The sequence below is a fragment of the Erinaceus europaeus genome, chromosome 2 (genome assembly GCF_950295315.1).
Source record: "Erinaceus europaeus chromosome 2, mEriEur2.1, whole genome shotgun sequence".
In the NCBI taxonomy this organism is placed as follows: Eukaryota; Metazoa; Chordata; class Mammalia; order Eulipotyphla; family Erinaceidae; genus Erinaceus; species Erinaceus europaeus.
In genome coordinates this window covers 1,019,710-1,045,488 of record NC_080163.1, presented here as the reverse complement: position 1 = coordinate 1,045,488, position 25,779 = coordinate 1,019,710, and the positions used below count along the sequence as shown (strand labels likewise).

At 53.2% G+C, this 25,779-nt stretch overlaps 2 protein-coding genes and 1 pseudogene across 3 annotated transcripts; all 3 read left to right on the top strand.

Moving 5' to 3' along the window:
- Positions 1–1,053: 1,053 nt before the first annotated feature.
- On the top strand, positions 1,054–18,095 carry LOC132533103 (leukocyte immunoglobulin-like receptor subfamily A member 6). Of its 2 annotated transcripts, XM_060173011.1 has the most exons (13): positions 1,054–1,225; positions 12,292–12,370; positions 12,514–12,549; positions 12,728–13,015; positions 13,145–13,447; positions 13,646–13,942; positions 14,161–14,463; positions 15,067–15,198; positions 15,426–15,468; positions 15,548–15,615; positions 16,267–16,319; positions 16,724–16,889; positions 16,963–18,095. In XM_060173011.1, the coding sequence occupies exons 2-13, from the start codon at positions 12,337–12,339 to the stop codon at positions 17,181–17,183; spliced, it is 1,944 nt and encodes a 647-aa protein (XP_060028994.1). In that variant the 5' UTR covers positions 1,054–1,225; positions 12,292–12,336; the 3' UTR covers positions 17,184–18,095. The 2 variants fall into 2 exon arrangements, with proteins under 2 accessions (XP_060028994.1, XP_060028991.1); XM_060173008.1 differs by lacking the exon at positions 1,054–1,225 and having other exon boundaries at positions 12,147–12,370.
- On the top strand, positions 1,418–8,620 carry LOC103128251 (leukocyte immunoglobulin-like receptor subfamily A member 6; annotated as a pseudogene).
- LOC107523670 (large ribosomal subunit protein eL43) lies at positions 11,466–11,853 on the top strand. The gene has a single exon (XM_016195216.2). It carries the CDS (start codon positions 11,496–11,498, stop codon positions 11,772–11,774), a length of 279 nt encoding a protein of 92 aa, XP_016050702.2. The 5' UTR covers positions 11,466–11,495; the 3' UTR covers positions 11,775–11,853.
- Positions 18,096–25,779: the final 7,684 nt, after the last annotated feature.

Below are 25,779 nucleotides of genomic sequence, written 5' to 3'. Positions count from 1 at the left end.
CTTAGTGCTGAGACCCCCAGTGGTCTTCTGATCGCTGTTCTGAGGAAACGGCCCTGTTCTCCCCCACAACTTGCAGACAAGCCTCACTGGACACTCCCTTCCCACACTTGGCGAGGCCCCATGCACAGCTGCCCTGCAGGGCTCCCTGTGTGGCGGGAACCCCTCTGCCTGCACTCAGGGAACGCCTGGCCCCTCAGACTGCACAGCATCCCCAGGGCTGTCCTGGGCTCAGGCCAGCAGAGCAGCACTGCAGCAGCTCCAACTCGGGCCGGCCGATCCCTCAGCTTCCCCGGGTACTGGGGGGCCGATTCCAGGGGATGATACCAGTGGTGCACACGGACATGGGGTGCCCACATGAGTGCCCACACACAATCTGTGCCAGGCCCTCAGGGGAGTGACTCACAGCAGCCACGGGAAGAGACTTCCCTCCATTGGCTGCCGCTGGGCACCCGCCTGGCCACCCAGAGAAGCCCCTCGTGGTGAGCCGGGTGGCCCACACTGTGGTCTCTCAGCCAATGTCTCTGTCCTTGCTGATGCTCCTTCTCCAGAGTGCGGCCTGCTCAGCTCTGGCAGATGGTGCTGCGGGGACTGACCTGGGAATCAGAAGCCTCAGGCCTGACAGTCTCTCTGCAGAACCATTGTGCTGTCTCCCCTGCCCCCGCTTCTGCTTTCTCTGTGGCTTCAGATTTCAGAAATGTGACCAGCACTTCCCTGGAGCTCATGACAGCAGGGCCCAACACAGGAAGATGAGGCAACAGAGTAGAGGCACCTTCACCCCCACTCCAGAGCCCTGACCACTCACATCCCCTAAAAGCAGGAGGGGTCTCAGAATGCCACAAGGCTCCACCCAGGGGACCAGGGTCCCTGAGGTCAAAAGGGCTCAGGGGAGGTACCAGGAAGTAGTGGCGACCATTTCAGGAAAAAAGAGAAGTGTGTGATGGAGAGATAGCCCATCCTCTGGTCAGGAGGGGCCTTGCTTCCTGCCCTCTCTTCCCGGGCTTCTCGGTACCCAGACCACAAGGACATGAGCTGACCGCACAGTGACAGGGGAGCCTTTGGGCAGCAGCTCTAAGCATCCCCTGACAGCTGGGGGCGCGGGACCCTCATCCTATAGCCCAGGGTGTGTGAGGATCAGGTTGACAGGGAGGGACCCTGTGGGGAAGGCTTTGAGAGACGAAAGACCCCTGACTCTCTCACTTGGAAGGGGAGTTTAGGAAGGCTGCAGGTCTGTTTGTTGCTCCACAAACTCTACAGCCAGGATGGGGCAGTGGGGGGAAGTTCCCCTTCCTGTGGGGCTGACGAGAAAACCCCGTGACAGAAAGGGTCAGTACAGAGTGGCCACATCCTGAGAGTCTGTACATCCTGCCAGGCCCCAGCCTCCCTCCATCTGCACAGCCACCTCAGAGAAGGACAATCCATGACCTCCACCCTCACAGCCCTGCTTTGCCTGGGTGAGATGGACCAGGGGGACACCCCAGTGTGAGAGGGACCCCACAGCCAGGCCTGCTGGGTAATGGCCTCAGGACTCAGGGGCTGTGTGGGGAGGCTGGTGCTCAGGACTCAGGACACTCCTCTCACAGGGACTCTCTTCCAGGGCTGAGTGTGGGGCCCAGGACTCATGTGCAGGCAGGTGAGTCTGTCCTCAGGCTCTCAGGACTCTCACTGAGGACAGGGGACTCCTGTCCCTGGGGATGGTTATGAGCAGATCTGGGCTGATGTGAGGGTGGGGGCATCTGGGAGGGTCCTGGGCTGAGAGCTGGGGTCTGGGGGTGGGACTGTGATGTGACCCCACCTCCGATTTCTTTCCAGGAACTCTTCCCAAGCCCACCCTCTGGGCTGAGCCAGGCCCTGTAGTCCTCTGGGGGAGCCCTGTGACCCTCTGTTGCCAGGGGAATCTGGGAACCCAGGAGTTTGCTCTCTATAAAGACAGAAGCTCAAAGGCCTGGAACTTACAGAGGCCAAGGGAGCCAGGAAACAAAGCCAAGTTCTCCATCACCAATATGCTAGATCTCCATGCAGGCAGATACATCTGTTACTGTGTCAGCCCTGCTGGCTGGTCAGAGCCCAGTGACCCTCTGGAGCTGGTGGTGATGACAGGTGAGACTCACTCAGGGGTCCCAGCTCAGGCTCTCCCTCAGGAAGGGGGTCTGCTCTCATGGGGCCCCATCACACCAGCCCTGGGGAGCTGGGAGACCTCATTTCCCATGCTGCCTCCTCCTCTCTTAGGATCCTACCTCACACCTTCCCTGTCAGCCCTGCCGAGGCCTGTGGTGACTCCAGGAGGGACCGTGACCCTCCAGTGTGCCTCAGGGCAGGGATTTGACAGGATGGTTCTGACTCAGCAAGGAGAAGACATGCCCCCCTGGATCCTGGACACACAGCCACACCCCAGTGGGCAGGTCCAGGCCCTGTTCCGTGTGGGCCCTGTGACCCCCAACCACAGGGGGACGTTCAGATGCCATGGCTATTACAGGAGCATACCCCAGGTGTGGTCACGCCCCAGTGAGCCCCTGCAGCTCCTGGTCCCAGGTGAGGGTCCCCTCCTGCCCCCTCCATGGTCTGAGGCCCCACACAGGTTACAGGGATCTTTGCTTTCAAGGGAGCTCTAAGAGAGAAGCTGTGTGAGGGGACTTGGGTTTCCCTTGTGAGACACAGGGTGTGGGGCAGTGTCCTGAGTCAGGGCAGGAGAGGGTGGGCCTCCCTTAGTGCCCATTGGTCTCTGCAGGGGCAGAGACCAATCTGGGAAGCCCTCCGTCCTGAGCCTGTAGGGCCCTGTCGTGGCCCTTGGACAGATGCTGCAGTGTAGCTCTGCTGTGGGCTATGACAGATTCACTCTCACCCAGGAGGGTACTCCAGCCTCCCTCAGCACCATGGTCAGCTGACCCAGGCTGGGCTCTCTCAGGCCCACTTCCCTCTGGGCTCTATGAGACCCTCCCATGGGGCTGGTACCAGTGCTATGGGGGTCACATCTGCTCCCCCTGTGGTCAGTACCCAGCAGCCCCTTGGACATCCTGGTGGCAGGTGAGGAGCCTGCAGCTCAGTATGGACAGACTCTGCAATGGGGGAGCCCCTGGGTGAGGGCAGGGGAGGGATGTGGGATCCCCATGGAGGGAGGGAGAGATGGGGGAGGGGAAGAGACACTGATGGGGCAGAGACAGAGAGGAGGGTCTTCAGAGACAGGCCCTGGGGACTGGGTTCAGAGCAAGGGGGCAGCAGCCCTCACCCCTTCCTCTCTCTAGGATGGCTGGCTGATACTCCCTCCCTCTCAGTGCATCTGGGCCCTTCTGTGGCCCCAGGAGAGAAGGTGAACCTGCGCTGTCAGTCACAGGGACTCTTTCCTTCTGTCCAAGAAGCAGGTGGTCCAGCCCTCCTGCTTCGGAGGTCAGAACCCTGAGCTCAGGGGTTCCAGGCTGAGTTCTCCTTCCAGCCTGTTACCAAAGCCCATGGGGCACCCACAGGTGCTACAGCTCCAGTGACAGTGCCCCTCACCTGCTGTCCCAGCCCAGTGCCCCTCTGCAGCTCCTGGTCTCAGGTGAGGCCCCTGCTGTACCATCAGTTCCTGCCTGGTGTCTGAGCAGCGTTAGTTGAGGAATGACCCCCAGGGCACAGCAGACGGCCATGGTGACACCCTGCCTCTGGGCCTAGTGTCCTCAGCTCTCACCAGCTACACGTCCACACTGAGTCCTATGCGAGGATTAACCTGAAAAGTGCAGATTTCTAAAGATTTTATTTATTTATGAGAAAGATAGGAGGAGAGAGAGAAAGAGCCACACATCACTCTGGCACATGTGCTGCTGGGGATTGGACTCAGGGCCTCATGCTGAGGGTTCAGTACTCTATCCACTGCACCACCTCCTGGAGCAGAAAACATTACTACTTTATTGTGAATATTAACTTGTTATGATTTTTTTGAGTCTTAGAGTCATGTCTTGTGAAATGAGGTAGAGGCAGCTGTGAGCAGGAGCTGAGGGAGCACAGAGAAGTCCCAAGGGAGCAGTCGGACCAGCATGGGGGACAGAAGGGACCAGCATGGGGGACACAGGAGACCACCACGGGAGAGACAGAGGGGATCATCATGGGGGACATGGGACCAGAACGGGAGAGACAGAGGGTATCAGCATGGGGGACAGAGGAGACCAGCAGGGGGACAGAGGGGACCAGCATGGGGGACAAAGGGGACCATCATGGGGGACAGAGGGGACCACCACAGGAGAGACAGAGGGGACCATCATGGGGGACAGAGGGGACCACCACAGGAGAGACAGAGGGGATCATCATGGGGGACATGGGACCAGCATAGGAGAGACAGAGGGGATCAGCATGGGGGACAGAGGAGACCAGCAGGGGGACAGAGGGGACCAACAGGGGGACAGAGGGGACCAGCATGGGAGACAAAGGGGACCATCATGGGTGATATAGGGGACCAGCATGGGTGACAATTGGGACCAGCACGGGAGACAGAGGGGACCAGTATGGGGGAACAGATGGGACCAGCACTGGGAGACAGAGGGGACCAGCACCGGGGGACAGGGGGAACCAGCATGGGGTGACAGAGAGCACCAGCACGAGGAACATAGGGGACCAGTATGGGGAGACAGAGGGACCAGCATGGGGAGACAGGCTCATCTGGTCTGTGCACAGTGTGGCAGGAGAAGTGGAGGCACAGGGAGCACAGCATCCAGGACACAGCCTGGGCTCCCCTGATCCTCCCTCTCACCCCATTTCCTGTCTTCAGAAGCAGCTGATCCCCCCAGCCCCAAGCAGAACAAGCCCAGCTCTGAGAATGGTGAGGATGGTCAGGGCCAGGGCTGGGCAGATGGTCCCATCCTGTCAGGGGAGGCAGCGCCTGGGTGATGTCAGGGCCTGGGTGACACTGACCTCCCCTGACCCCGTGTCCTCTGTGTCCACAATTCCAGTCTCTCCCCTTGAAGACCACACAGCTGTGTCCACAGTGGCAGCGCTTCAGCCCCAGGACCACAGGATGGAGAACCTGATCCGGATGGGCGTGGCTGCCCTGGTGCTGCTGGCCCTCGGGGTCCTGCTGTGGGAGGCTCAGCACAGCCAGAGAGGCACCCAAGGTGCCGCCACCGGCAGGAGGGACCTCCGGGGGGCCCAGGTGCTGACCTGAAGGGAGACCCTGGATACAAGATGAGCCCGCCGGTGCTGAGGCCCCTGGACTATATTAGGGGCTCCCTGCTGGGGTGGGGGCAAGCTGGTGTGATACCAGACAATGAGGCAGACATGGCCCCTCTGCTCCGTGACAACCTGGGTTTCCTTTCCCACCTTGCTGGCTCTCACTGACTCCTTCTCCCTGGCAAAATGACGGGACACTTCCTGTTTGTGGCTTCTACAGTCACAGCGGCATTCCCTCATCACTTTCAGTGCAACTTTATATCACCGCATTACTGGGCAGACATCCCTTCCCTTTCTCTTTACTTTCTTTCTTTTTCCTGCAACATGATATCTGGGGCGCTAGTGCCAACATAACAAATCCAGTGCTCCTGATGGCCATTTTTCCTATTCTTATATATAACGAGAGAGAAAGGAAGTTCAATTTAAACAAATGAATAGAAAATATCAGATTTGGGGGTCGGGCAGTAGCACAGCAGGTTAAACACACATAGTGCAAAATACAAGAACTGTCATAAGGATCCCGGTTCGACCCCCGGCTCCCCATCTGCAGGGGGGTCGTTTCACAGGCGATGAAGCAGGTCTGAAGGTGTCTATCTTTCTCCCCCCCGTCTTCACATCCTCTCTCCATTTCTCTCTGTCCTATCCAACAACGATGGCATCAATAACAACAATAATAACGACAACAATAATAATAATGAAAATGGCTGTCAGGAGCAGTAGATTCCTAGTGCTGGCAATGAGCCCCAGCAATAACCCTGGAGACAGAGAAAAAATTAGTGACTTGAGACCCAAGTTCCTAAAGAATGATCTCCTAGTCCATTCTACTTGAAGCATATTGTTATTTTTGGCCACCACTGGGGTTTACCCATTTCAGGCAGCATTGTTTTCTCAGGCAGACACACACACACACTGGGGCCCGGGCCACAGCACTGAAGCTGCCCGCAGGTGGTGGGGCTGGGCTTGAACCTGGGTTGTGTCCATGAGAAAGCACCTTCAGTATCCAAACAAGCTAACTTGCCCGCCACAGCGCATTTTCATGTGATGACTGCACGTGCAATGCACAGAACACTGCTTCTTCCCTCGGGGCCTTCGGATCTTTGCCTTTTCCTAGGCTTTCTCTCCTGTGACAAGGGGAAGACTCCAGGGGACTTGGTCATTTCTGTGCCAGCTGCATTCTGCTGCGTGTCCACAAGGCGGCAGCAAAGCACCAAAGTTGTCTAGCAGCTTGTGGAATGAGGAGCGCTCAGGCTTTGGACACAGCGCATTTTCATGTGTGAGTTGTACACGACTCACAAAATGGTTTTGTTTTGTTTTGTGTTCCGGCATTTGGCTCTCCAATTCCTAGGCTTTCTCTCCTTTGATGGGACAATTCCCCTGGGAGTTGATGAATTTCTGTCCCTAACTGCATTCTGCTGCGCGTCCACAAGGTGGCATCAAAACACCTGAGCAGGAGGACTTGACTCTCCTAGGTGGGTCCTATGGACACTGGCCAATGAGATGACTGGCAGGCAGTCTGTGTGTGTGTGTGTGTGTGTGTGTGTGTGTGTGTGTGTGTGTGTGTGTGTGTGTGTGTGTGTTTAGAGAAATTATCCAATAACAGTCCAGGGGAAGAGCCTTGTGGGTGGACCTCTGAGACCCTGTCCAATGAGCATGTGGGCAGTCCTCAACTGAATGACCAATGACAAAACAGAAGGAACGACCTTCCAGGGCGTGCCCTAAAGACAGTAGTAGGCAGTGAAATTGCCAGTAGCTGTTGTGGGTGTGCCCTAAGGACAGTAGCCAATGAGATTGCTGGCAGGGATTGTGGGCCTGCCCAAAGGTCCTGACCCATTAAAGCACAGACAGCAACCAGTAGGCGGGCCTTACAAAACCTGACCAATGTGAGCCCTGATATTGGCTTTGGGGGTGTGTTCAGTCACAGGACAATCAGCTAAGGGAGCTCAGAGGAGGACCTTAGAGACCTTGTCCATTGAGCGTGCGGGCAGGCCCCTCTGGGCGGTCCTCCAGATGGAAGGCCAATGGGAGCAAGGAGCCCTGCCCTCACTGGGCGGAGCTGGAGAGCTCTGGCCAATGAGAGTCAAGCACTGGGCATGGGCGAGTCTCCGGTCCCTGGAGCTGGTGGAGGGCAGCACCCTTGGGCGGCAGGCGGAGTCACAGGGCTGACAGGAGAGTCCAGCGGCCCCTGGTGGCAGCAGGGAGCCGGGGGCATGTCGCTGCCTGGGGGCCCTTCAACTCTGTGTCTCTGCATCTTGATCTGAGACTCCGCGGGGACTGACGCCCCGTTCTCGCCGTCTGCTGCGTGTCCACAAGTGTCGCAAGCCGCGGGTGCAGAGCTCGGCCTGTGCCCCGCACACCTGAGCTGAGAGTCCAGGTGCGCGGCAGCTCCCGGAGGCCTCTCCTCTGCCTGCCTCCACCTCCATCCTGCCTCCATCCACACGCTCGCTCTGGATAAAAGGAGACACGTGCCGCTCACCATCTTCAGACCCGCGAAGAGCCTGAGACCCGCCGTGCGAACACAGCTCAGCAGAACAGAGTGAAAAGCCCGTCCCTGGACGCACGGCAGCACCGGAGCGTCTGGCTCAGTCCGTTCGGTTCCCAGGCGCAGCCCCGGTCAGAGCGGAGCCCCGGAGGCCACAGGCAGCTGCTGACACCCGACCCGGTGCTGCCGCGTGTGGACGCCGCAGAATCAGTGCTAGAGGAAGGGCGGCCAACAGCTGTGCGCACTTCAATAGCCTTTAAAGCCGGGAGAGGGGGGCCTCGGGGCGCCTGGTTACGTGCCCGCAGTGCCGTGGCGAGGACCCGGGTTCGAGCCCCTGGGCCCCACTGGCAGGGAGCTTCACAGGCCATGGAGCAGGGCTGCAGGTGTCTCTCCCTCTGGCCAGGCTGCCCCTGCAGGTACTGTCCTGTGGCGATGGGTCCCTGAACCCACAGCAAGTGCAGGTTACAGGTGCGCCAGGTGCACGTCTCCCTGCACCGGACTGAGGAGCCTCCACCGGGAGTCGTCAGAGCTGGAGAGCGCCGAGGACACACGGACACTCAGCGCAGGACCTGAGTCCCAGGGAGGCCTGGCGGAGGCACTGCTCCTCTGGCTCCTGGGCACTGTCTCTCTCACCTCTCAGCGGCTCTCTGTCCTGTGACATAAAACAGAAGAAAGGAAGGACAAGAAAGGTCACCACGAGAGGAGGGTTTGTAGTGCCCCTCACACGCAGCAACAGTCCACTTAAGGAAATATATTTACGAAATAAAATGATAAGATTTAATATTTACATAAAAGAGGCAGGGTAGATAGCATAGTGTTTATGCAAAGAGACTGTCATGCCAGAGGCTCCTAAGCCCCATGTTCAATCCCCCGCACCACCATAAACCAGAGCTGAGCAGTTCTCTGGTGTTTCTCTCTGTGTCTTTCTCTGCATCTCTCTCAAAAATAAATAAAGAAAATACTTTTAAAAATAAGATTCTAAAAAATATTTTGTATAAAAGAAAATATCTTTCAAATAAAAGTAAGTTGTTACTTGGTAGCTGATATTGCATGATATTTAAATAAAAATGGACTCACTTTTCTTATTGTTGTGCACAAACTGCTCTGCTATTTCGCGATTCCGTCAGCCAGTCTTGTGGGCACTGCCATCCTTTCTCTGAGTGTGATGAGCTCCCTGCACGGGCACATTCCTCTCCGTGTCCACCAGGCGGCAGCAGAACCCCAGCCCAGGAAGGTGCTCTGCATTTGTGCAGATCTATAGGCCCGGGTTCTGTCCACTGAATTTCCTTTCTTTTCTTTTCTATTTTATTTATTTATTTATTTATTTATTTATTTTAAAGAGACATCCAGAAATTGAGAGGAAGGGAGCTATATAGAGGGAGAGAGTCACCTGCAGCCCTACTTCACCTCTCACAAAGATTTCCCCCTGCGATGGGTGCCAGGTGCTCGAACACGGGTTCTTGCCCAGGGCAGTGTGTGCATCTAACCAGGTGCACCTCCACCTGCCCTTCTGCTTGATTGAAATGGCATCATATCTATGAATGTCTAAAGTCTTGAAGTTTCTCTATCAGCTGCATTCCACATGGTGTCCACAAGGGGGCAGCAAATCAGGCCCATTGTTGGTAAGCATATTGTGGCGTGGCTGAGTGCGGTGGGCGGGGCTTACCTGGTGGGCGGGGATGACCTGGTGGGTGGGGCTTCAGGGTTGGGCGGGGCAGAGTGCAGTGGGCGGTTCTGAGCTGCTGGGCAGGGCTCAGTGCGGTGGGAGGGTCTGGAATGGTGAGCAGGGGCAGAGTGAAGTGGGGGGTGAACTGGTGGGTGGGGAAGCGTGCATGGGTGGAGCTGACAGGGTGGGCAGGGCAGAGGGAGATGGGAGGGGCTGACGTGGTAGATGGGGCAGAGTGCGGTGGGAGGCTTTGACCTGGTGGTTGGGCAGCCAGCAGTGGGCAGGGCTGAACTGGTGGGCGGGTCAGAATGAAGTGGGAGCGGCTGATCTGCTGGGCGGGGTAGAGTGCACTGGGCAGTACTGACCTGCTGGGTGGGGCAGAATGTGATGGGTGGGGCTGACCTGATGTGTGGGACAGAGTCTGATTAGCAGAGCTGACGAAGTGGCTGGGGCTGAGTACGGTGGGCGGGCTGTTCTGGTGGCCAGCACTGTGTGCAGTGGGCGGGGCTGTCCTGGTAAGGGGGCCACGATGTCTGCTCCACACTCCTGTCAGCAGCTCAGTGCGGCAGTGGCGTCTCCCTTTCTCACACGCCCTCTCCACAGCCCTGGTCTGCTCCGCACTCCTGTCAGCAGCTCAGTGCGGCAGTGGTGTCTCCCTTTCTCACACGTCTGTTGAAGTGAGGGGCCCAGGCACTAATCCCACACACTTGGTGCTTAGGACTGACCGTGGGACCTCACAGGAGAAAGCCCAGTGGTTAGCCCACTGTGCCACCTCCCAGCCATCCTGGGTCTCCTCCTTTAGTTCCGCAGCTCTGGTTTGTTGGTATGCTTCTAATTCTGCTTCTAAAAAGCCCTTCTGTTTCATTTGGTTTAATCCCCCCTGCTTAACACTGTATTCTATTTACATAACCACTGTATTCTATTTGCATAACCACTGCAGAGCACTGGTTTAATCCCCACTGGTTCATGATGTGTTTTTGCTCCACCCCCTCTGCTTGTCACACCCTGATTTTCACCAGTCACTTTTCTCTCCATCCTCTCTACGTCACATCCTGTTCACACCCTACTTGGCAAGTATAAATAAAGACCGGATTGTTCGTTTTAGTTTAGTTTTAGTTTAGCTTAGCTTAGCTTAGATTGTGCTGCGTCCTGTGTGAATAAAGAGATACTGCCTACAGCTCAACCATGAGTCCTGGGTCGTCTGTCTCCCATAAATAAAGCTCAGCACGAAACTGGTTTAGTTTTGTGCCTTAGTGCTGAGACCCCCAGTGGTCTCCTGATAGCTGTTCTGAGGAAACGGCCCTGTTCTCCCCACACAACTTGCAGACAAGCCTCACTGGACACTCCCTTCTCGAACTTGGCGAGGCCCGTGCACAGCTGCCCTGCAGGGCTCCCTGTGTGGCGGGAACCCCTCTGCCTGCACTCAGGGAACGCCTGGCCCCTCAGACTGCACAGCATCCCCAGGGCTGTCCTGGTCTCAGGCCAGCAGAGCAGCACTGCAGCAGCTCCAACTGGGGCCGGCCGCTCCCTCAGCTTCCCCTGGTACTGGGGGGCCGTGTCCAGGGAACGATGCCAGTGGGAGGTGCACGCAGACATGGGGTGCCCACATGAGTGCCCACAGACAATCTGTGCCAGGCCCTCAGGGGAGTGACTCACAGCAGCCACGGGAAGAGACTTCCCTCCTTTGGCTGCCACTGGGCACCCGCCTGGCCACCCAGAGAAGCCCCTGTGGTGAGCCGGGTGGCCCAAACTGTGGTCTCTCAGCCAATGTCTCTGTCCTTGCTGATGCTCCTTCTCCAGAGTGCGGCCTGCCCAGCTCTGGCTGATGGCGCTACCGGGACTGACGTGGGACTCAGAAGCCTCAGGCTGACAGTCTCTCTGCAGAACCATTGTGCTGTCTCCCCTGCCCCCGCTTCTGCTTTCTCTGCGGCTTCAGATTTCAGAAATGTGACCAGCACTTCCCTGGAGCTCATGACAGCAGGGCCCAACACAGGAAGATGAGGCAACAGAGTAGAGGCACCTTCACCCCCATTCCAGAGTCCTGACCACTCACATCACCTAAGAGCAGGAGGGGTCTCAGAATGCCACAAGGCTCTGCCCAGGGGACCAGGGTCCCTGAGGTCAAAAGGGCTCAGGGTGGTGCCAGGAAGTGGTTGGACCATTTCAGAAAAAAAGAGAAGTGTGTCCTCTCTGGGCTCGGGCCTAGTTGGCGGCGCCATGGCCAAGCGTACCAAGAAGGTGGGCATCGTGGGTAAATACGGGACCCGCTACGGCGCCTCCCTGCGGAAGATGGTGAAGAAGATCGAGATCAGCCAGCACGCCAAGTACACCTGCTCCTTCTGCGGCAAGACCAAGATGAAGCGGCGTGCCGTGGGCATCTGGCACTGCGGCTCCTGCATGAAGACCGTCGCGGGCGGCGCCTGGACCTACAACACCACTTCTGCTGTCACAGTGAAGTCTGCCATCAGGAGGCTGAAGGAGTTGAAAGACCAGTAGAGGCGCTACCACCTGCAATATTACTAGCCTGTAATAAATGGGTTAATTTATAAAAAAAAAAAAAAAGAAAAAAAGAAAAGTGTGTAATGGAGAGAAATCCCATCCTCTGGTCAGGAGGGGCCCTGTTTCCTGCCCTCTCTTCCCGGGCTTCTCGGTACCCAGACCACAAGGACACGAGCTGACCACACAGTGACAGGGGAGCATTTGGGCAGCAGCCCTGAGAATCCCCTGACAGCTGGGGGCGCGGGACCCTAATCCCATAGCCCAGGGTGTGTGATGATCAGGTTGACAGGGAGGGACCCTGTGGGGAAGGCTTTGAGAGACGAAAGACCCCTGACTCTCTCACTTGGAAGGGGAGTTTAGGAAGGTTGCAGGTCTGTTGGTTGCTCCACAAACTCTACAGCCAGGATGGGGCAGTGTGGGGCAGTTCCCCTTCCTGTGGGGCTGACGAGAATCCCCGTGACAGAAAGGGTCAGTACAGAGTAGCCACACCCTGAGACTCTGTCCTACCTGCCAGGCCCCAGGCTCCTTCCGTGTGCACAGCTGCCTCAGAGGACACGCCATGTCCCCCACCCTCACAGCCCTGCTCTGCCTGGGTGAGATGGACCAGGGGGACACCCCAGCCTAGGAGGGACCCCACTGCCAGGCCTGCTGGGTCAGGGCCCCAGGACTCAGGGGCTGTGTGGGGAAGCTTGTGCTCAGGACTCAGGACACCCCTCTCACAGGGACTCTCTTCCAGGGCTGAGTGTGGGACCCAGGACTCACGTGCAGGCAGGTGAGTCTGTCCTCAGGCTCCTGGACTCTCATTGAAGACAGGGGACCCTGGCCCTGGGGATGATTATGAGCAGATCTGGGCTGATGTGAGGGTGGGGGGCATCAGGGAGGGTCCTGGGTTGAGAGCTGGGGTCTGGGGGTGGGACTGTGCTGTGACCCCACCTCTGATTTCCTTCCAGGAACCCTCCCCAAATCCACCCTCTGGGCTGAGCCAGGCCCTGTGGTCCTCTGGGGGAGCCCTGTGACTCTCTGGTGTCAGGGGACTCTGGGGACTCAGAGCTGCAGTCTCTATAAAGATGGAAGCTCATATCCCTGGAAAATACTGAGGCCATGGGAGCCCGGAGACAAGGCCAAGTTCTCCATCACCAATGTGCGAGATCTCCATGCAGGCAGATACATCTGTTACTGTGTCAGCCCCGCTGGCCGGTCAGAGCCAAGTGACCCCCTGGAGCTGGTGGTGGTGGCAGGTGAGACTTACTCAGGGGTCCCAGCTCAGGTTCTCCCTCAGAAAGGGGGTCTTCTCTCACGGGGCCCCATCACACCAGCCCTGGGAAGCAGGGAGATCTCATTTCCCATGCTGCCGCCTCCTCTCCTAGGATTCTACAGCAAACCCTCCCTGTCAGCCCTGCCGAGCCCTGTGGTGACCTCAGGAGGGACCGTGACCCTCCAGTGTGCCTCAGGGCAGGGATTTGACAGGATGGTTCTGACTCAGCAAGGAGAAGACACGTCCCCCTGGAGCTTGGACACACAGCCACACCCCAGTGGGCAGTTACAGGCCCTGTTCCGAGTGGGCCCCATGAGCCCCAACCACAGGGGGACATTCAGATGCCATGGCTATTACAGTGACTGGCCCCAGGTGTGGTCACCCCCCAGTGGGCCCCTGCAGCTCCTGGTCCCAGGTGAGGGTCCCCTCCTGCCCCCTCCATGGCCTGAGGCCCCACACAGGTTACTGGGGTCTTTCTCTCAGGGGACCCCAGCAAGGAGGCTGTGTGAGGGGACCTGGGTTTCCCTTCTGAGAGACACAGGGTGTTGGGCAGTGTCCTGGGTCAGGGCAGGGGGGAGGGTGGGCCTTCCTGAGTGCCCGCTGGTCTCTGCAGGGGCATCTGGGAAGCCCTCCCTGCTGAGCCTGCAGGGCCCTGTCGTGGCCATTGGAGAGATGCTGACCCTCCAGTGTGGCTCTGCTGTAGGCTGTGACAGATTCGCTCTGTCCCGGGAGGGGGACCCCCGCCTCTCCCAGCTCCCTGGCCAGCAAAACCAGGCCGGGCTCTCTCAGGCCGAGTTCTCCCTGGGCCCTGTGAGAACCTCCCACAGAGGCCGGTACCAGTGCTATGGGGGTCACAGCCACTCCCCTCTGTGGTCAGCACCCAGCAGCCCCCTGGACATCCTGGTGGCAGGTGAGGAGCCTGCAGCTCAGTCTGGACAGACTCTGCAAGGGGGTAGCCCCTAGGTTAGGGCAGGGGAGGGATGTGGGGTCCCTAGGGAGGGAGGGAGAGATGGGGGAGGGGAAGAGAGACTGATGGGGCAGAGACAGAGAGGAGGGTCTTCAGAGACAGGCCCTGGGGACTGGGTTCAGAGCAAGGGGGCAGCAGCCCTCACCCCTTCCTCTCTCTAGGATGGCTGGCTGACACCCCCTCCCTCTCAGTGAAGCCGGGCCCCTCTGTGGCCCCAGGAGAGAAGGTGACCCTGCGCTGTCAGTCACAGAGCCCCAGGGACTCTTTCCTTCTGTCCAAGGAGGGGGCACTCCTGCCCCCCCAGCGTCTGAGGTCAGAGCCCCGAGCTCAGGGGTTCCAGGCTGAGTTCTCCTTCCAGCCTGTGACCGCAGCCCACGGTGGCACCTACAGGTGCTACAGCTCCAGTGACAGTGACCCCCACCTGCTGTCCGAGCCCAGTGCCCCCCTGCAGCTCCTGGTCTCAGGTGAGGCCCCCGACCTTCTGAGCTCAGTCCTCAGGTCCTGCCCCAGGAGCTGTGGGTAGGGTGGGAACAAGTACCCTGAGTCAGAGTGGGTGACGGCAAGGCTTCTGCCTAAGAAGCCCCCAGCCCCTCCCAGCCCTCGAGGGGCTGCTGTGGACAGAGACCCCCTCTGGTGTCACTCACAGGGCCTGGGGATGGCAACCCCCAGGCCAAAGGGCCCAACTCCAAAGCTGGTGAGTGGCTGTGCCTTGGCTCCCAGGGCCCAGGGGTGGTGCTGAGCCCTCATGCCCCCAGGTGTTGGGGCAGGTGACAGGAAGGGCCCACACTGCAGGGGAGACTGGGGCAACTGTCCACCTGCAGACACTCAGCCCTGCTGGTGTCTTCTGGGGGTGTGACATCAGGGGCCTCAGGGACCCCACCCTGCCCCAGTCCTACTCTGCATGGCAGACCAATATCCAGGGCTCCTGACTTCCCTCTCAGCCTCAGTTTCCCCATCTGTGTGGGGAGGGAGGACCCCTGTGTGTGAGGGAAGGGTCGACAGTCCCAGCCTGATCTGGGACACTGAGGGGATCAGTGAGGTGACACCACCCCTCACTCATGACACAGCTCCTGCCCAAGGTCACAGATGGGACAGGAACATTCTGATCGGCGTCTTGGTGGCCCTGGCAGCACTGCTCTCCCTCCTCCTCCTCTACCTTTTCCTGAGACGCAGTTGTCGGGGTGCACACAGGAAGGCCGGTGAGCAGTTCCTGTGAGCTTCAGGGGCCTTAGCAGCCACGCAGAAGGGGCCGCTCAGAGGGGCAGAAGCCAGGGGCCCAGCCAGCACATGGCAGGTGTAGCTGAGGGCTGGTCCGTGACTCCACACCTGAGCTCCTGGGACACAAGTGGCAGAGGGTCCCCAATCCTCTGGAACCCCGTGTGCAGTGGGGTCATCCCCAGGCAAGACTCACTTCTCACTCCCACAGGGGCTGCTGGCCCAGAGCCACAGGACAGAGGCCTGCAGACCAGGTACCCCCCACCCCGAGGACCCCCCACCCCACTCACAGCCCCTGCCTACCCTGACACTGTGTCTCCCCTCCCCCCACAGTGCTGCGGCCGCCCCCCAGGAAGACACCCTGAGTGAGAGGAAGAGGAGGAGCAGCCAGGGGGAAAGAGGTTTCTGGGTGAAGGGGCTGGGAGGGTGGAGGTGGGGTGTGGACGGAGACACACCTGTGTGACCTGGTCACCCCTCCCCCTGCATGCCAGGGCCCCACTGGGGAGCAGATGCTGGGAACACTGAGAACCAGGTTGAGGGTGGTGAGGCTTTTCCCACTGAACAACGGGGAACTGAGGAAATGAATCGCCCTATCAGGCGCAAGTCTGTAAAGCTTTGTATCTAGGCTCTTCACTCAAAACTGTGTGGAATTCACTCACTGTATCTGAACTAGGGGTTGCATTAAGATCTAGAGCATAAAAAAGTTCTGAATGCTCAGAGAGCATTTCCTGAAACTCTTCTTTGGCTTTTGCAACTATTTCTCCCTGATGTCTCCCATAAACCTCTTTGCTATCAGCTTCAGTGATATATTGTAAAGGCTTCATTTTCCATAACGAAGCCCAGACTTCCTCCCATGGCTGTCCGGGTGAAATGAACTGAATTTTTCCCAAAGTCTTTTTCAATTTTTCCTTCATTTCTACCCTCCTTTTCTCTGATATTAGGTGTTGTCCATGGTTCTAATAGACTTTTTCAGCTTCTAAAATGCTCACAGGTCACAGCCCTGAGAGACCTTAGGGGACCCCACACACATGACCCTCTGCTCTGCCCCCCAGATGCTGCAGAGACAGAGACGCAGCCTGAGGAGGGGGTAGAGCTGGACCTTCTGGTGAGCCCTGCTCTCATCTCCAATCTGAACCCAGTGATGTGCCCGTCCCTGTGTCCCAAATCTTGGGGTCCATACTCGCCTCTCCCCCGGCATCAAGGCCCCTGACACCTCACGCTGACACACTCCGGGATGGGTCACACAGGAGAGCAAAGTATCCCCTGAAAAGGAGGGATGGGCGGGTGGGGCCTGGGACGGCAGGTGCCAGCACCTGAACGAGGGCCGACACCTTTCCAAAGGGGCCAGGAGGCTGGAGTAGATGAGCAGGAGGGGTGAGGTGAGGGTCTGAGCTACACCCCAGGGCATCAGCACCCCTGTCTGAGGACGGCCCCAGGACCCCCAGGAAAGGGACCCGCCTGGCAGCACGTGGACGTTGAGAGTGTCATGGGGCCCCTGGGCCAATCCAGGCTGTGCCCCACAGTTGTCTCTCAATAGCCCAGGGGGGACGAAGACCCCCAGGAAGCCACCTATGCCCAGGTGAACCAGGATGGACTCAGCTGGAGAGCGGCCACCACTGCTTCCCCACTAACAGGCAGGGACAGACAGGACAGAGCCGAAGAAGGGGACAGACAGGTGGGCAGTCAGGCAGACCCCTTCCTCTCCACACCAGCCCCACACCTGCTCACTGTCTTCCCTTCCCCCATAGGCTGCTGCCTCCACAGTCCTCCAGGAACTGACCTATGCCCAGCTGACCCTCAGGCAGGGGACGGCATCCCCTTCCTCCTGGTCAGAAGAGCCCCCCGAGGAGCCCAGCCTGTACGCTGCTCTGGCCACCCACTAGCGCAGGGGGCTAGACTACAGGGACCCCAGAAGTCACAGAGCCTTCTCTCCCCACCTGAACACTCCCCACCTGGACACAGTCAGTGAGGACTCCCAGGCTCCTGAGGGTGGGGCATCTCCCAACTCTCAACTCTACCTGCCAAGAGAACAATAATAAACATAAATATAATATATATAAATATAATAAAGCAGCTGGTTTCTTAACAATCAAGGTGTGAAGTGACAGCCAGAACAGGAGTGAGTGTGTCAGACACAGGACTGCAGGCAGCATGCAGCTAACCTCAGCCCACGACAGCTCACCTCGGGGAAAGTCAAGAAGTAGGGAGTCTGCAACATCAGGAACTTGGAGAGAACTGCAAACCAGCTGAGAGTGATCAGAAGGGAAGATGCACATTCTAGAGACATGGGTCTCAGGGTCAGACAGCTGCTGGGGCCAAGCAGGAACACAGAGCCTCGCATCTCTGCTGTCGGATACTCACACACCCTGGAGGGTAAAGAGACTGATTCATTATCGGGCAGGGGGTGGACAGCATAGTGGTTATGCAAGAGACTCTCATGCCTGAGGCTCCAAAGTCTGAGGTTCAATCCCTTCACACCACTATAAACCAGAGCTGAGCAGTGCTCTGGGGGAAAAAAAGATAAATAAAAAATATATATGAAAGAGAGAGATTCATGAATCAGTCTATACCAGGAGGTGAGAGAATGCAGATTACATTGACAACATCAGCAAAAATAAATCTGAATTCTCCTCTCTACTCAATATGCTGGATCTCGACATCTAGGAAGAAATTAACAAAGAAGAAAAAAGTCTTGCAGAGACGGAGAGCCTGGCACCGAGCCCACCAGCCACCTGCCCGGCTGCTGTCTGTCTGCTCTGGACGGACCGTCATGCATCTGGCGCAAGCGTCTCTGGGTTCTACCTGTGTGACATTCGCTGAGCTTCCTGAAACCGTGCCTCAGTGAGCTTGGGGAGCACAGCACGTCTTTCCACTTCCGTGTATCCTCTCTTGCCTTTCTCATAGTGATTAAAGTGTTCCACGAGCAAGACTTTTTTCTTCTTTGTCTCACCAGAAGGTCCAGCTGGGCCACCTCCTGGCCCTGAGCTCTTATCTGAAACTTGATCCCTGTGTTCGTCCGTCTCTCAATAGCTTGAAAATCCAAGCACAAAAGCGAGTGTGTGTGTCCCAGCGTCCTCTGCGGTGGTGCAGAGGAAGAGGGAATCTGGGCTCCTCTTCATCGTTCCCACACAGCAACGATGCAGAGATCAAGTTTCAGATAAGAGCTGGTGGTTCAGTGCACATGTTACAGTGCACAAGGACCCCGGTTCAAGCCGCCATTCCCCACCTGCAGGGAGAAAGATTCACGAGTGGTGAAGCAGACTGTCTCTCTGTCTCTCTCCCTCTGTATCACCTGCTTACCTCTCAACTTCTGGCTGTCTCTATCCAATAAATAAAGATAATAAAAAATAAGTATTAAAAAAGGAAGAACTTGGTGATACTCAGAGAAGTGGGAGAACAGACTGACCCAGAGCGGTTGAACTGGGACCTGAAGCATCTCAGGAGTGAAAGTCTTTTGCATAACCAATGTGCTGCCTCCCTGTCCAGAAACATGTCTTTCTGGTTTTTTTTTAATGAGAGAGAGAGAAGAGGAAATTGCTGTCTTCCCAGCCCCTGAGACAATTTTAAGCCTTTTTTCCCTTTGTTTATTTGTTTTTTGGGTAAGACACAGAGAAATTGAGACAGGAGGGGGAGATAAAGAGGAAGAGAGACAGAGGGATACATGCGGCCCTGCTTCACCACTCACAAAGCTCCCCCTGCAGGTGGGAACCAGGGGCTCGAACCCCGATCCTTGTGCCCTGTAACTAAGTGTGCCACCCCCTAGTCCCCTTAAGTCTTTTTTTAATGATTGATGGATGGATGTAAAGACAAGCAGAGCATCACTCTGGCACATGTGCTGCCAGGGACTGAACCAGAGACCCACACTCGAGAGCCAAACACGCCTCTGCTGTGCCAGCCCCGGCTGACTTCTGTTTAAAGCTTGGAGGGGCAAGCCGATCCACAGAGCCCTCTTGTTGGTCTGCTATTTTTTAAAATTTATTTCTTTATTGGGGAATTAATGTTTTACATTCAACAGGAAATACAATAGTTTGTACATCCATAACATTCCCCAGATTCCGATTTAACAATACAACCCCCACTATGTCATTTATCATCCTTCATGGACCTGTATTCTCCCCACCCACCCAACCCATAGTCTTTTACTTTGGTGCAATACCCCAATTCCATTTCAGGTTCTACTTCTGTTTCCTTTTCTGATCTTGTTTTTCAACTTCTGCCTGAGAGTGAGATCATCCCATATTCATCCTTCTGTTTCTGACTTATTTCACTCAACATGATTTTTTTCAAGGTCCATCCAAGATCGGCTGAAAACGGTGAAGTCACCATTTTTTACAGCTGAGTAGTATTCCATTGTGTATATATACCACACTTGCTCAGCCACTCATCTGTTGTTGGACATCAGGATTGCTACTAGGTTTTGGCTATTACAAATTGTGCTGCCAAGAACATATGTGTACACAGATCTTTTTGGATGGGTGTGATGGGTTCCTTAGGATATATACCCAGGAGAGGAATTGCAGGGTCATAGGGTAGATCCATTTCTAGCCTTCTGAGAGTTCTCCACAGTGGTTGGATCAATTGCCATTCCCACCAGCCGTGCAGGAGGGTTCCTTTGACCCCACACCCTCTCCAGCATTTGCTTCTGTTACCTTTTCTGATGTATGACATTCTCACAGGAGTGAAGTGATATCTCATTGTTGTCTTGATTTGCATTTCTATGACAGTAAGAGACTTGGAGCATTATTTCATGTGTTTCTCTGCCTTTTGGATCTCTTCTGTGGTGAATATTCTGTCCAAGTCCTCCTCCCATTTTTGGATTCAGTTATTTGTTGTCTTGTTGTTGAGTCTGGCAAGCTCTTTATATATGTTGGTTATTAAACTCTTATCTGATGTATGGCATGTAAATATCTTCTCCCATTCTGTGAGGGGACTCTTGGTTTGGGTAGTGGTTTCTTTTGCTGTGAAGAAGCTTTTTAATTTGATGTAGTCCCATAGGTTTATACTTGCCTTAGTCTTCCTTGTAATTGGATTCGTTTCATTGAAAATGTCTTTACAATGTATGCGGAAAAGAGTTCTGCCAATATTTTCCTCTAAGTATTTGATAGTTTGTGGTCTAACATCCAAGTTCTTGATCCACTTGGAATTTACTTTTGTATTTGGTGAAATACAGTGATTCAGTTTCATTCTTCTGCATGTTTCAACCCATTGTTTCCAACACCATTTGTTGAAGAGACTCTGCTTTCCCCATGTAATAGTCTGGGCCCCTTTGTCAAAGATTAGATGTCCATAGATGTGGGGGCTCACTTCTGGGCTCTCAATTCTATTCCACTGGTCAATGTGTCTATTCATGTTCCACTACCAAGCAGTTTTGATGACAATGGCCCTATAATACAGTTTGAGATATGGGAGTGTGATGCCTCCAGTTCTGTTCTTTTTTCTCATGATTGTTTTGGCAATTCTAGGTCTTTTCTGGTTCCAGATAAACATTTGTAGCATATTCTCCTAAAAAATGTGCTTGGGATCTTGATGGTGATAGCATTAAATTTGTAGATGGCTCTGGGTAATATATTCATTTTAATGATGTTAATTCTTCCAACCCATGAACATGGAATATCTTTCCACTTCTTTGTTTTTTTTTCAATTTCCTTGAGTAGTGACTCATAATTTTCAGTATACAAGTCTTTCACTTCTTTGGTTAGGTTTACTCCTAGATATTTTATTGTTTTAGTTGCTATAGTAAAAGGAATTGATTTATGGATTTCAGTTTTTTCTAAGTTAGTGTTTGCATAGAGGAATGCCACTGACTTTTGAATGTTAATTTTGTATCCTGACACCTTACTGTATTGCCTGATGATTTCCAAAAGCTTCTTGCTGGATTCCTTGGGTTTTTCCATGTATACTATCATGTCATCTGCAAATAGGGAGAGTTTGACTTCTTCTGTTCCAATCTGTATCCCTTTAATTCCTTGCTCCTGCCTGATTGCTATGATAAGAACTTCCAACACTATGTGAATAGTAATGGTGATAGTGGGCAGCCCTGTCTAGTACCTGATCTGAGTGGAAATGCTTCCAGTTTTTCACCATTGAGTATGATGTTGGCTGTAGGTTTGCTATATACAGACTCCACTATCTTCAGGAATTTTCCATCTATTCCCTTTTTTGTAGTGTTTTGATCATAAAGCGATGTTGAATTTTGTCAAAGGCTTTCTCTGTATCTACTGATATTATCATGGGGTTTTTGGTCTTGCTTTTGTTGATGTTGTGGATCACATCGACTGATTTAAGTATATTAAACCAACCTTGCATGCCGGGGATAAACCCCACTTGGTCATGATGGACAATCTATTTGATATACTGCTGTATCTAGTTGGCTAGAATTTTGTTGAGTATTTTAGCATCTATGTTCATCAGAGATATTGGTCTGTAGTTTTCTTTTTTGGTTGTGTCCCTGTCTGCTTTTGGTATCAGAGTGATGTTGGCTTCATAGATGCTGGCAGGGAGTATTCGAGTGTCTTCAATCTTCTGGAAGACTTTTAAAAGTAGAGGTATTAGTTCTTCTTTGAATGTTTTGTAGAATTCATTTGTAAAACCATCTGGTCCAGGACTTTTATTTTGGGGGAGATTTTTGATAACTGTTTCAATGTCATTAGCTATGATGGGCCTGTTCATGTTATCCACTTCCTCTTTACTTAGTTTTGGAAGTTGGTAGATATCTAGGAAATCGTCCATTTCTTCCAGGTTCTCTAGCTTGGCGGCATATAGTTGTTCATAGAAGCCTTGCATGATATGTTGAATTTCTCTGATGTCTGTTGTGATATCTCCTCTTTCATTTAGTATGTGATTTATTTGTGTCTTCTCCTGTTTTTGTTTTGTTAGTCTGGCTAAAGGTTTGTCGATTTTGTTCACACTTTTGAAGAACCAACATTTACTTTCGTTGATCTTTTGTATGGTTTTCTTATTCTCAATGTTATTTATTTCAGCCCTAACTTTAGTGACTTCTGTCCTTCTGGTTGCTTTAGTGTTCCTTTGTTGTTGTTCTTCTAGGTCTTTAAGATGTGCAATCAGGCTGTTTATTTGTGCTTTTTCTTGTTTCCTAATGGGTGCTTATATAGCTATGAAATTCCCTCTCAGTACTGCCTTAGCTGTGTCCCAAATATTTTGATAGCTTGTTTCTTCATTTTCATTGAAGTCTCAAAACATTTTGATTTCTTCCTTGATTTCCTCTTTGACCCAGAAGTTGTTAAGAAGTGTACTGTTGAGCTTCCGCAGTTTAGTAATATTTCTAATCTTTTATTGATAAGTGTTTGTTCAATTCCACTGTGGACTGAGAATATGCTTGGGATGATTTCAATGCTCTGGAATTGGCTGATGCTGTCTTTGTGGCCTAACATATGGTCTATCCTTGAGAATGACCCATGTGGATTTGAGTAAAATGTGTATTCTAGTTTCTTGGGGTGAATGACTCTGAAAATGTCCAATAGTTCTAGTTTATCTATCTCTTCATTTAGCTCCCTTATGTCTTTATTGATTTTCTGCCTAGATGATCTGTCAAGTTGAGAGAGTGGGGTGTTGAAGTCCCCTACTATGACTGTGTTGCTGTTAATATATTGCTGTAGCTCTTTCAGTAGACGTTTGATGTATTTAGATGGCTTCTCATTGGGTGCATAGATGTTAATAATTTTTAAGTCCTCTTGATTGACTGATCCTCTGAGCATTAAGAAGTGTCCATTCCTATCTTTTTTAATCTTATCTATTTTAAAGTCTATCGTGTCAGATATGAGAATAGCTGTTCCTCCCCTTTTTTTGTTCCATTGGCTTGTATGATAGTTTTCCATCCTTTCACTTTTAAGTCTGTGTTTGTCTTGTTGAGTTAGGTGGGTTTCCTGTAGACAGCGTATTGTTGGGTTGTGTTTTCTGATCCATCTTCCTACTCTGTGTCTTTTAATAGGTGATTTCAGGCCATTGACATTCATTGATATCAAAGATTGAAGATATTTTAATGCCATTCTTGTAGAGTTTTAGAGTGTTCTGATTTATGTCCTATTTATGATGGTCTGACTGTTTATAGAAGACCTTTCAGAACTTCTTTCAGGGCAGGCTTGGTGATAGTTGATTCCTTCAACTGTTGCTTGTCTGAGAAGGTTTTGATGCCTCCACCTAGTCTGAATGACAGTCTAGCAGGATATAGTATTCTTGGTTGAAAGCCTTTCTCATTGAGCACTTGATAGGTATCTTGCCATTCTCTTCTGTCCTGTAGTGTTTGTATGGAGAAGTCTGCTGCTAATCGTATGGGTTTTCTTTTGTAGGTAACTCTTTGTTTTCCTCTTGCAGCCTTAAAGATCCTTTCTTTATCCTTATTCCTTTCCATTCTACATATGACGTGTCTTGGTGTCTTTAAGTCTGGGTTAATTTTGTTTGGGACCCTCTAGGCTTCTTGAATCTTTATGTCTTTGATGTTGTCTAGACTAGAGAAGTTTTCAGCTATTATGGCCTGAAGAATGCTTTCTTCCTCTCCCTCTCTTTCTTCCTCTGGTAAGCCAATAATGTGTATATTGTTTCTTTTGAAGTCATCCCATAGGTCTCTGTTGTTGTTTTCAGCATCTCTTAATCTCTTTTTGAGATCTCTTACTTCTTTTATAGTTGTCTCTAATTCATCCTCAATCTTAACCTCATCTTGGCTGGAGCTTGAAGGTATCCTGTGAAGTGAGATCTTCCAGAAAGAGAAGAAAGAACAAAGGATGATCTCACTCAAGGACAGAAGTTGGAAAATAAGAACAGAAGGGAAAACACAAAGCAGAGTCACACTGGAGCTGGTGTCATGCACCAAAGCAAAGGACTGTTGAGAGGGGGTGGGGAGGGTTCAGGTCCCAGATCAAGATGGCAGAGGAGGACCTAGTGGGTGTTGAATTGTTATGTGGAGAACTGAGAAATGTCACACATGTATCAACTATTATATTTTACTGTTGGCTGTAAACCATTAATCCTCACATAAAGAAATTGAAAAAGAATGGTGATTTCACTTTCTTCACATCATCTAGGATGGAGCTTGGAGGAATCATGTTGAGTGAGATAAGTCAGAAAGAGAAGGAGGAATACAGGATGGTTTCACTCATAGACAGATGGTGAAAAAGGCCACGATGACACCAACCTGCCTTCCCTGGTCAGAAGACCTCACCACTGTGCCCTGGAACTCCACCTCCTCAGAGATCTACTCAACTCAGGAAAGGAAGAGACAGCCTGGGGTTATGGATCAGCCTATCCATGCCCATGTCAAGTGGAGAAGCAATTACAAAAGCGAGACCTCTGGCCTTCTGGGCCCCATAGACAGCTTTGGTCCTTATGTCTAGAAGGATAAAGAAAGGGGAAGCTTCGGGGCTGGATGGAGGCACACCTGGTTGAGAGCTCATCTGACTGAGTACAAGGAGGCCGATTCCTAGACCTCAGACCCCACCTACAGGGGGAAAGCTTCACAAGTGGTGAAGCAGTGCTGCAGGTGTCTCTGTCTCTCTCCCTCTCTATAACCCCCTTTCTTCTCAATTTCTGGATGTATGTATCCAAAAAAGAAATAAAGAATCATGGAGTCAGGTGGCAGTGCAGCAGGTTAAGTGCACATGGCCCAAAGCACAAGGACCAGTGAGAGGATCCTGGTTCGAGCCCCCGCTCTCCACCTGCAGAGGAGTCACTTCACAAGTGGTGAAGCAGGTCTGCAGGTGTCTGTCTTTTCTACCCTTCTCTGTCTTCCCCTCCTCTTTCCATTTCTCTATCCTATCCAACAACAAAGACATCAATAACAAAACAATATAAAAAACAGCAATAAAAGAGAATAAATAAATAAGTAAATATTTTTAAAATACTATAAAATTTTATTAATAAAAAAGAGGTGGCAGGTATGGTGCACGTGGTTCAGCACTCATGTCACCATGTGGAAGAATCTGGGTTCAGGCCCCCAGTCCCCACTTCCCAGTGCCCAGCTGCAGGTGGGAAGCTTCACAATAGGAGAAAGAGGGCCACAGGTGTCTATCTCCTCCTCTGTCTCCCCCTTTTCTCTCAGTTTCTCTCTGTCCATTCAGAGAGAAAGGAGAAGAAAGCCTGGAACACTCGGGGATGTGAGCTGGGCCTGCAGCATCACCACGACTGTGCCACAGACCTAGACTGGCACGCTGGTAGCTGATCCAGGCCGCCTGCTCTTGCTCGTTTAGACTCACAGGCACAGGCAGCCCGGGGTGCTTGGCAACTCAGCAGAGTCCTCAGGACACGGATCCAGTTTACTCCATTTCCTCTGCTCAAGCTTCTTGCCTCACGGTTGTGAAATGGTTTTCAGGACAGGGAGGCTGTGCTTCCAGTGAAGCAAAGGGTCACAGCAGGGCACAGGCACAGAGGAGGCCAAGGGAGTCCTTATAGTGCAGGCACAGAGGGTCCTGAGAGGCCTGCTGTGCTCTGAGGGGAGCATGTCAGCCACACCCAGCCATGCTCCAGGTGATGCCCCAAGGCTGAGGGTGTCCTCTCCTCCCCAACCCCCCACAGGGCTGCTTCCAGCCAGACAGAAAGCTGGGCTGAGGCTGGGG